At 34.5% G+C, this 12,221-nt stretch overlaps 1 protein-coding gene across 1 annotated transcript in view; it reads left to right on the plus strand.

The window, feature by feature from the left end:
- Positions 1 to 1,844: 1,844 nt before the first annotated feature.
- ALX4 (ALX homeobox 4) overlaps positions 1,845 to 12,221 on the plus strand; it is a 67,918-nt gene continuing 57,541 nt past the window's right edge. The window contains exon 1 of the mRNA XM_075837052.1: positions 1,845 to 2,274. Coding sequence (XP_075693167.1) covers positions 1,845 to 2,274 — 430 coding nt within the window. The remainder of the gene's footprint in view (positions 2,275 to 12,221) is intronic.

Below are 12,221 nucleotides of genomic sequence, written 5' to 3' on the forward strand. Positions count from 1 at the left end.
AATTATTTATAAATTATAACTTTATATAAGAATATAGATTACAGCAATTAATTATCTATCTATCTCATACCTATGTATCTGTCTATCTAATTATCTTTAAATTATCTATCGATATCTATCTATCTATCTATCTATCTATCTATCTATCTATCTATCTATCCATCACATATCTATCTATCTATCTATCTATGTATCTATCTATCTATCTATCTATCTATCTATCTATCTCCCGAAAGATAGACAGACATACGAATAAGTATCACATAAATAATGGATAGATAGATAGATAGATAGATAGATAGATAGATAGATAGATAGATAGATAGATAGATAGATAGATAGATAGATAGATAGATAGATAGATAGATAGATGATAGATAGATAGATAGATAGATAGATAGATAGATAGATAGATAGATAGATAGATAGATATGTGATGGATAGATAGATAGATAGATAGATAGATAGATAGATAGATAGATAGATAGATAGATAGATAGATAGATAGATAGATAGATTAGATAGATAGACTGACTCAAATTTTAAGTGCTGCGCCACTGAGAGTTAAAGGGTTGTTCGTAAATTATGAACCCCACAATCTGCCATAGATAGGCTTCCTTACAAAACATACAAACTTCATTGCAGCTTCTAACGTTAGGAATATATATATAATTATTTTTATTTTTTTGTATTTGTAAAATTATATAACATATATACATGCCCCATGGCTTGTAAACCCGAGATACCCGATGGTCCATAGAATAGATGATAGATTAGATAGATAGATAGATAGATAGATAGATAGATAGATAGATAGATAGATAGATAGATAGATAGATAGATAGATAGATAGATAGATAGATAGATAGATAGATAGATAGATACTGTGTGTGACAGTCGTAAATTAAACGACCCTGAAAGTACTGACATATAGTTTTAACTTGCTAACTTGCTATTTGCTGGTTAAACAACCCCCTCCCTCCCACCTCCTAAAAAATTGTTGCGTAACAAAATCGTTACAAAGTTATATAATTTGTCACATTTTATTATTCATGCTTTGAAGTGTTGCGCTTATAGTATATTTGTCGCTATTGAGTCGCAGGAAAATATACATCACTGTTATATAGTAAAAGGATATGGGGGGGGGGGGGGTAAATTAATTAAAAAAGATACTAACATCTCTATTCACCCAGACACACACACCTCCTTCTGCACAGAGGGAATCCATAGCAAATGAAGTGTGTCCAGACCCTAAACCCTTGTACTGCTCACACAATCCCACATTCACCTCCTAATTACATTACTGTCATGTGTCTTTGCCTTTATTTTTATCTAAAAGGCTTTTTTATGGAGAAAGTTTAATGGTCCATATACCCCCACCTCCCACCCTGTGTCACCACCCTCTTATTAACTTGACTGAGGAGGATTGTTGGGTTTGGGGAAGAGACAGTCAGGAGCATCTTGTATCTGGACAAGGAGAAAGGTACCAAGTGCAAATCTCAAGAGGTCTCAGAGAGTGAAAGAGAGAGAGAGAGAGGAAGGAGGAGAGAAGGGGAAGAGGAAGAGCAAAGGGAGTGAGAAGGAGACAGAGGAGAAGAAGACAAGACAGAGAGAGGGGGAAGAAAGAGAGCAAGACCCAGGAGAAGAAGACAAGACAAAGAGAGGGGGAAGAAAGAGAGCAAGACCCAGGAGAAGGAAGGAAATTTACTCCAAGCAGAAGAACTTTTGAGAGAGGAAACCAGAGACCAGAGGAGAGGTAGAGGGGGAGGGAGTTAGAGGAGAAACTCCTAGTGAGCTGGTGCCCCTCCAAAATTTAAGGACACATCGGGCCTTTTATTTTAGGAATGAATGCTGATCCATGTTTGTCTTATTGTGAAGCCACTGCCATGGATTGTTACTACAGCCCGGCCACGCAAGGCAGAGAGCTCCAGAGTTCTCCTTTTAGGGCATTCCAGCCCGGTGATAAGTTTAGTCCTGCTTTCCTGGCCAGCAAAGGACAAAGCTTTGGAGACAAGTCCAGGGGCTCCTTCCAGCAAGAGTGCCAGTGTTTGGATGGCAACACCAGCGAGCAGCAGCAGCAACAACAACAACAACAACAACAACAACAACAACAACAACAACAACAACAACAGGGTTCCTTCACCAAGTACCAGTCTCACCACAGTCAGCCACAACAGCAGTCCCATATCTACATGCAGAATAGTTCCTGCAAGTCTCCTACAGACAGCCTGAAGCTGCAGGACAGTCCTGGAGACCCACTCATTCCTTGCTACGGTAAGAGACCAACATATCCTTATGCACAATTTGTAGATAGATATTAGATCGATAGATAGATAGATAGATAGATAGATAGATAGATAGATAGATAGATAGATAGATAGATAGATAGATAGATAGATAGATAGATAGATAGATAGATAAATGTATCTTATGTAATGTAAGACTATGTAGCAGTGGTTCTCCAATGTGCAGAATCGATTTCGGTTTTGTTATTTACAAGTACCCCTTTCATTGCTGCAAAAATCGATGTCCCACTAATATCGAGTATTGCAGCGGGGATTATTTATTCAGATATCATTTCTATCTGGGGTGTACTAAGCATCCAGTAAACAACTTTAGATTAAATTTACATAGCTTTAAATTCAGCTCTGAAGCCCAGGAAATCGACCACATCAATACAGTAATGAAAAATGTGCGTCTAATAGTTCAAATAAATGAAAAAACAAAAAACAAAACGATGTATATGGGATTGGGGTTGTAATAATAAATCTAATTTTATATAGATCGGTGTCTGAGTACATGGGATTATATAGAGAGTGACATTATGGCGATGCCCCCCGGGTATAATATGATTATAATATTACTAGTGGTGATGGTCGCTCGGGAGACTCATCTTTATTTTTAGAAATTATTTATTCTGTCTAATAATATCTATTTAATCCCCTGTGAACTTTTAATTTGACCAAATTACCCCAGGTACTAATTTTACACCAGCTTTCATTTTACAGCCCTTTTATCCTGGATTAGACACATTTACAGAGTCCCATATTGTGTCCTTAAAATTAATGAGGATTAGATGTAATTCAAGGAGCAGAACCCTGTAGGGTGTTTGTACTGGACGAGGCTTGTGTCTTATTTACAAAGGTCACTGTGCTGCAAAGGGGTTTATAGGTCTGTCAAAGAATTGACTGACTGGCAGATGGTGGGCATTAGATTAATAGACCCCTGTTTAATCAAGTTGCAACAATGTTGGAAAGTGTTCTGTTCTGGCAATGAACAATAGGATGAGTTATTGGGCATCTCTAATGTCTTCCTCCATAAAACATAACCTGTGAGTGTACCAGGGGCAATTCATTCCTTAAACGTCAAGTCTTTCAATCCGTCAACAAGTGAATACGCTATAACAGCCCTGATATATATATATATATATATATATATATATATATATATATATATATATATATATATATATATAATCACAATGAATCATTTAGATGCTGTGACTCTACAGCTGTCAAAAACCTATACCTAAAACCTATACTTTATTCTTTAAATATCATACTCATAATCCGTCAACCAGGTATAAAACGCATCACCACATATATTGCACAATAGATCTTCTGGAACAGTGTTCTGCATCCTATGGCCTCTCCAGATGTTGAGAAACTACAACTCTCATCACGACCTGACAGCCTGTGGTGGTCAGGACATGCTGAGGGTTTTCGTTTCGCAGCAGCTAGAGAGCCACAGTTTGCAGAACATTGTTCCAGATTAATTTAAAAAAAGCATAAAGTACAAAGTTTCTGTCTAAACTTTCCATATTCATCAATCGGATCTACTATTCTATTCTTGCATAGCGCTAACGCTAAAACTGGGTTTGCATTTCTGCTGGCCTGGGGTGGGTCACTTACCCCTCTATCTCTGCACTGGGGTCAGTAACTATGAGGACATAGTTTTAATATCCATTAACGTAAAAGAAGACATCATAATTAACAGAATCATAATGGGTTTGTAGACCCTGAGCCGGCGCTATTGGTTATTTGTGCCCTATCCAGCTCAAAGTTAGCGCAAAACGTCCACTGCGATGTGTAAAAACATCCAGGCAAGATTGTCTCTTTATTTATGTATCTAATATATATCTTATCCAATCAGTATTAAATATAAGGACAAGGATAAAAGTAATTGGATCAATATTTAACGCAATATGTATGTGGCTATGGAAAAGAATAGATTTTACTCAAATTGACGCAAATACAATATTAATAGTAAAGAAATGTACAGAATTCGGGTTTTTGCGACATTTGCTGATCAATATGTAATATGGAAAATTTAAGTTTGGATTCGCTCAAGTAATTCCGAAGGCGCAAGACCTATTTCTAGTTAAAGGGGATGGGGTCAGAGGTGAAGTCAATTTTAGACCCTGTGGATGGATCCACCACAGTACAAAAATGAAGACTTCAGTCAGGTGGAAGGTGCAGACAATTTAATTGGAATATTATAGAATTGTGTTAGTGTCTGGTTGTAAATAATTCGCAGTGAGATTATTTATTACTGATTCATATGGATACAATTATGTTTATTTTATTCCAACAATTCTTATCCATGCAGATACTGCAAATGATTATCTGGTCTCCTATGTGTTTTATTGCCCTCCCACCCTCCCCTGCGCTCATTAATAGGTCTGTGACTGACTCAGCCATAAAATAATCTCACATCATCCAAAAAGAGGGATGTAGCCTTAAATCTGTCCTTCAAACACTCAGATTATTTATTGGGGCAAGAAAACTGCTTCCGATTTAACAAAGAAAAATATATATATCCCTTTGGATTTGGATCAGACAGATTTTATATAGCTAAAATGTGCTCCAGTTCATGCAGAAAGCTTACTATAGATTACAAAGAAGTCCTAGAAGACGTTGACAGGTTCATTGGGGACGTCTGCAGCAACACAGAGTCAAAGATGTAGCTTAAAAAAAAAGTTCCTTTCTAATATCTTTTAGATTTTGTATTATTATTATTATTATTATTATTACAAATGTAATTTTATTTAAATGGTAGTTATTTGTTGGAGATAAATTTCACATAACTAACATGTCATCCTAACATACAGTAAGTACTGTGGACAGGCTTAATTAAAATATTTTACAAAACATATATTGAACATTAGGGATTAAACAAAGTGTTTTTATTAATTTTAAACACGAAAAAAAATAATGCTGACATATTGCAAAAATAATGAACATATATTTTTTTAATGATTTAATGTCCAAAAATATTATTATTATTTTTTTTAATGCATATGCAGTTCCAAAAATATTATAGTTAGTGGGACATGTATAAATTGTATGAAGGAGGGAATTGAATACAATTGTACAATTTTGTTTTATTTTAGTATTTTGATATTATTTATTATTAATTATTATTATTATTATTATTATTATTATTATTATTATGTCCTGTTTAGGCAATTAAAAAGATACATTGATACCCAAGAAATTGTGCGCTTATTACGAACATAATATATATAAAACTTGCATAAAATATATTGGCTGTTTACTAATATAATCTTAATTAAGATGTCATTTACCCCATAAAAATAAAATAAATTGTAGCCTTACATTTTTTGCCATGACTCAGAGAACAAAAATATCTCTGACAGTTTAGCCTTTCTTTTCTATGTCAGTTTTTAGTCCTATTTTTTCTAGGAATAGATTAAACTTATATAAAAGAATCTACCTATAGGGCATAACAACCCATCTATTTATCAATAATATCTATATATATATATTTCTTTATTTGTTTTTTTTTTATTATTATTTTTATATATATATATATACACTTTTTTTTTTATGGTCCATTCACACCTCCCTTTCTGATGGTTCTGGTTTACCTGCTCAAAATTAGCGCCACCGTTTATTGTAGCTTTTAATGACCACACGGGCAATGAAAAAATGTGTCACAGGCCAAAGATCGGGCGCGGGCGAACGAGCATTCGTACAAACACTCGTTCTCAATTATTGGCCTGTGCAAACATGTCAGCGATCAGCATCTTTTTTGCAGCCTATAAAATTCTCATATGCAATATGTATGGGGGCCGAACGATCATATTGTTCATCCCCATACAGTTTGCATCGGTCCGTGTAAAAGGGCCTTTAAACGCACCAACATTTGCATATTTGACAGGTAATTCAGACGTTGCAGAAAACACAGCGGACGTGCCACAGATTTCAGTTTTTGCATTGCAAAGGCTGAAATCCACAGTGAAAATCCGCTTCTTCTCCGCAATGGAATGAGCTGCTGCAGAGGGAAAATTCTGCACTGCAGCCTGATTTCTGCACAGTTAGGGCACAACCAGACGTGGCGGAATTGCTCTGGAATTCTCCAACGGCCGTTTTTTACCTTTGTTTCAATACTTTTTAGGCAAGTTAGTTCAGACGTTGCGGAAAACTCCGCTGCGGACCATAGGCTGCGGTGCGGAATTTTCCCTCCCAGCATGCACTGTCTGTTGCGGAGAAGAAGCGGAATTTCACTGCGCATTTCAGCCTTTGCAATGCAAAAACTGAAATCTGTGGCAAGTCCGCTGTGATATCTGCAACATCTGAATTACCTGTCAAATATGAAAATGTTGGTGCAGATTCGTTGCGTAATTGCCCCAAATCTGCACCAACATTTGCAGCAGAAAAACTCCGACACGTCTGGCCGTGCCCTTAATTTCCGTAACGTCTGAACTAAGTTTCCTAAAGATGTATAGAAACAAATGTAAAATACGGCTGCTGCAGTATTCCACTGCGGACTGTCCGCCACGTCTGAATGTGCCCTAATATCAGCGATTGTCGCTCCTTATGGGCAGAACTCTGCATGTGCTGACCAGCCCTAAAGAATCATGACCGAATTGGGGGCATTCATATAAAAAAAATCAGATACATGTCTCTGATGTTAATCTAACTCCTTCTGTAGTATCGGTTTTAATATTTACGACTAGTAGTTGGAGGGGGCATCGTATTTATTGCCTACAAAATGGGCCCATGAAATTGTTTATTCTATACTAAAATTATACAGAACCCCATTTCGTAAACTTGGAGGGGGGGATATTTTCTCTTTGGATTTTTTTCCAACTAAATTGATTGGACAAGTGATGAATAGCACAACGTCAATTTGCATCATCCATTTTTTTTTTTGTCTGTGTTTGAAACATGTTGAGGTTTTCCCATTAAAATGAAAGGGTAACAGATTGAAAAACTGATGTAAACTGTTAAAACATGTGAAAACCGATACATTTATGTCTCCCATAGACATGCACAGAATCCGTCAAATGATCCCATTTAAAAAAAAAAATGTAATGTCAAATAAAAAATTATACTAACATTTTCATAAATTGTTTTGTTAGAAATAATGATTTTGTAATATAATAATTAACTAAATATCCAAAAAAAAACAACACAAAACTCCTACTCCAAAATGCCATCATTTAAGTAAGGGGGTGCATGAGCCTCCATATTACACTGTTTTTGTAATTTTTGAAACTGTTTAATTAATTAATTTATTAATTATTAAATACATAAAATAAATGAATGACACTGATTGTAGACCATTAGGACTTGTCCACACGTAACGGAATTGTTGCATAAAATTTCTGCAGCATTTCCGCTAAAACTAGTAGACATTCCGCTGCAGAAAAACCGCATCATTTCTTGTGTTTTTTACTGCAGAAAATGGTGCGGATTTTGCTGCGGATTTCTCAATGTTGGGAGATGGTGACGTCTTCTCTAAAAAAAAAATGCAGCAATTCCGTCCACTTTCCGCAGCAGGAATTGACTTTGCTGCGGAACGAAAATACGCACCGTACGTGAATTTCAGGATGGAAATTTTATGCAGCGTGTGGATGACATTTGTTAAGTCTCCCCCACTTTGCTGCTACTGTATTCTGCTGCGTATTTTCCGTCCGCAAATCTGGACAGAAAATACGCAGCAATTCCGTCACATGTGGACAAGTCCTTAGGACATGTTCAGTCGTGGCGGATCATTTCTGTTGCGGATTTTGCCGCAAATTCGCCACAATTACGCAATGAATCTGCTGCAAAATCTGCAAATTTGAGGGTGCGTCCAGGTGGCTTTTGCAGCAGATTTGCCGCAGGTTTCACTGAACTCTGCAGTGAAAATCCGAGCCTCTCAGCAACAGACTGAGCGTGCGGCCAAGTGTAAATGCCGCACTGTAAGTTATTTTCTGCTTTGTTTTTTACGCAACATCTAAACTGAGACAACTTAAAAGCTACAGAAATCAAACAAAGAAAAGTCTACAGAGGAATTCTGCCGCAAATCCGCCACATCGAAACAAGCCCTCACAGTTAAAAATGATATTAATTAATAATTCTAATTGGTTGTAACCAAATTCTTTTTCACCAGAAGTATGTTCATTATCATATATTATCTTTATGAACAGAAAAAGTGACATATTCTATTTGGTATTCACTAACATTTTCCTAAAAATGTGTAAAAAAATATATATATATTTTTCTGCACAAAAAGTATCAGTAATTTCACAGTCGGCGTCTTTAATTTGATCTTCATTGAGTTATTTATTTGTTTATAGGCTTTGTTTGAATTTTTTGTAACTTTTTTTTTCATTTTTATTTTTTTGCTACAACAAAAACAAAACCATTAATGGATCTCATTCATTATCTATTCAATCTAAATGAATGACAAGGTACAAAGAAAAAAACAAAAAAAAAAACCCACCAGTGTGAACGGAGCCGTGCTACTTCTGAGTCCTGTTAAGGAAGGAATCACATATGGAATTTTTGGTTCAGTTTTTGATACAGTGTTTTAACCAAAGGCAGGAGCGGATCATACAGGAAGAAAAAAAATATAAAGGAACAACTGATCTGTCTCCTCTCTCTTGTCTCCACTTCTGGTTTTGGTTAAAAGAAAAAAAAAAATCATCAAACTTCACGTGTGAATCCGGCCGAATACAACCAGATACAAAAACGGATGAAATAACTGATGCAAATTTCAGGCTGCATTCACACAAGTGCCTAAAATTTTATCTTTTTAAATTATATATTTTTTTTAATTATATTTCTTCTTATGGACCTTTTTGTATTTAAAGGACTAGAGCATTGACACTATTTACACTGGTGTTTTTTTGACTGATGAAATTTGTCATCAGAATCACACTTGCGTATTTTGGTCATTATTTTGGTCATTATTTTGGTCATTATTTTGGATCGTTATTTGTAAGTCAATACCAGGAGAGGGTTCAAAACACAGCATAGGTGCAAATCTTTCCATTACAGTTTTCTCTTTTTACGTTCCACTCCTGGTTTTGGCTTACAAATACTGATGCAAAATACTGACCAAAATAGGCAAGTGTGAATAAGGCCCAAGGTCAGCTTCACACGAGGGCAATACAGGCAAAATTCTGCACTCATATTACAGACGTAAATCCAGGCCCAACCGTGTGTCTGAAGACCAAAACTAACAGCCTCATACTGTAGGTTCCTAAGATACCATTAGTTTGGGTCTTCAGAGTCTTCAGAGTCTGGATAGGATATGCACCCGTATTACACCCCCTTTATAGGTTTGTCGTACATTCATGTGAAACTGCCCTCAGTTCTATAAAGGTGCCTAATATTGGTTGATAGATTCTTTTGCTTTTTTTTTTCCTTGCTTTTTTAAAAAAAAAATTCCACTTTATAAATAAAATTTAAACTGATACATAAATTCTGTTATTTAAATACAATATTGAAATGATAAAATACCATCAATAGCCTGTAAATTAATTGAAGAAAAAAAAAGTAAAAAACTTTAAAATAGACTAAAAAAAAAGTTAAATGTTAGATTTTTTTAACTTTATATAGATTTTAAAGTTGCGATAAAAAGGTGATAAAATATTACTAGATGTCTTATAATAAAATGTGAAATCTTTTCTAACAGTTTACCCTACTTTGCCTAATAAAGCCAATACCCATGACTCTCTTTTTGAAAGAAAAATTCTTTTTTGTTGATGTACTATAATATATTTAAAATCCAGTGGCCCCCGACCTGTGGCTCTCCAGCTGTTGAGAAACGACAAGAGATGGAGAGTCGTGGCATGCTGAGAGTTGTAGTTTCATATGGGGAGTCGCAGCCACTATTCTATGTAACCTATGACATGTTCATTTATTAGGGTGACCGATCCTATTGAGTAAAGTATTAATTATAACGCCCAAAGCAATGGCGTCATCATGAGAAAAATCAGAGGAATAGAAGTTATTAGATTAGTGACTCACTTTGTATTTTTATCATAATTAGTCACAGAAGAGTTTCATTTTCTATATTTTTTTATATTTCTTTAGTTACTTTTTAAATCAATATCTGGTACAAGAGGAGGGGGTTCTGGGATTCTTTTGTGGGTTTTTTTAAACTTGGATTATTTGTGTCCTTTACATAAAGTGATTGAAAAAGAAGAAATCTATCTATCTATCTATCTATCTATCTATCTATCTATCTATCTATCTATCTATCTATCTATCTATCTATCTATCTATCTATCTATCTATCTATCTATCTATCTATCTATCTCATGTCTATCTATCTCATATCTATCTATCTATCTATCTATCTATCTATCTATCTATCTATCTATCTATCTATCTATCTATCTATCTATCTAATCTATCTATCTATCTATCTATCTATCTATCTATCTATCTATCTATCTATCTATCTATCTATCTATCTATCTATCTATCTATCTATCTATCTATCTTTCTATCTATCTATCTATCTATCTATCTATCTATCTATCTATCTATCTATCTATCTATCTATCTATCTATCTATCTATCTATCTATCTATCTTTCTATCTATCTTTCTATCTATCTATCTATCTATCTATCTATCTATCTATCTATCTATCTATCTATCTATCTATCTATCTATCTATCTATCTATCTATCTATCTATCTATCTCATATCTATTTATCTCATATCTATGCAAAAATATTAGTTTCAGAATTGTCACAAATTGTAGTAGCAGAAAAAATCTGCATGGAAATCAGGGCATATAAATATCCTAAATATATCATTCATTAGATAAAAAAAAACTTTCAAAATCTCCCAAACTCTATTATAACAAGCATCATAATTTACCCAATAATTAATTTTTTGTGTCATTGAAATTATAAACAAAATCTATAATTCAAATGTGCTGATATTACAGAACTAATTTAATACTAATGTTATTTAATCTTGGAAACGTATATTCTTGGCAGAAGGGCATGCACTCATTTTTTAGGACTTTATTGGTTTGAGCTTTCTTTCTCAGCCCACCTATATATCCTGGTTATTATCAATGACAAGTAACTTGTGTAATAAGTAAGTGAACCTTTCCAATGCAGATCATTCAAGTCTTTACTGCATCTCTGTAATTGTAATTGTTTACATCAAACAGAAGGATTTGAAGTTCATAAACTTTAATCTCACAACTTTTTGCATTGCAAACCACCTGTGTTCATTCACTAGCCCTGCGTACATCTGTATGTGACTACTACCAGGAGATATGTATTCCATATGCGTGCACACAAGGTATATATAAAGATTACATTAGGACTGTATAGTTCATGACCCAATTCAACCCAACCGTTTTGAGAGCCGTAATATAAAGTTCACCAATTTCGATTTTTGCCTCCCTGGGGTCTTAGGAAATATTGTACTCAGCAGGGTAAACAATTTAAATATCAGAAAGAATTGAGTTAACAGAACACCCAATATCCCAGAGGCATGAGACCTAAAAAATAAAAATATTAAAAAACAAAAAAAGGAAAAAAACTGAATAAAAATAATAATTTCATTGTAACGGTAAAACATTTTTGGATAGAGAAAAAAAGGGGTTGGGGGCTGGAGAGAGAAAGAAATTGTAAGTCGTGGTGACAAATTTGTTGGTCACTTAATTTTCAAAATAAATAAAAATAAATCCCTGCAAAATAAATTGCATTGTATCCGAAGTACATTTCATAACAAGGTTATGTAAATATGATGATACATTGTAACCTGCCTGATATACAAATATGTAGTTACATTGTAAGTGATACATTATTATATCTATAAAATGCAAAGTTTCCATTTACATCTATAAATAATATTTGTATTATGTATCTGATGTCAGAACTTGATGATTATATAGAGATAATCAGCATTACCTAGGCACTGCTTATCTCCTCCTGCAGGAGCAGTCTGCACA

Source organism: Rhinoderma darwinii, chromosome 9 (genome assembly GCF_050947455.1).
Source record: "Rhinoderma darwinii isolate aRhiDar2 chromosome 9, aRhiDar2.hap1, whole genome shotgun sequence".
Classification (NCBI taxonomy): Eukaryota; Metazoa; Chordata; class Amphibia; order Anura; family Rhinodermatidae; genus Rhinoderma; species Rhinoderma darwinii.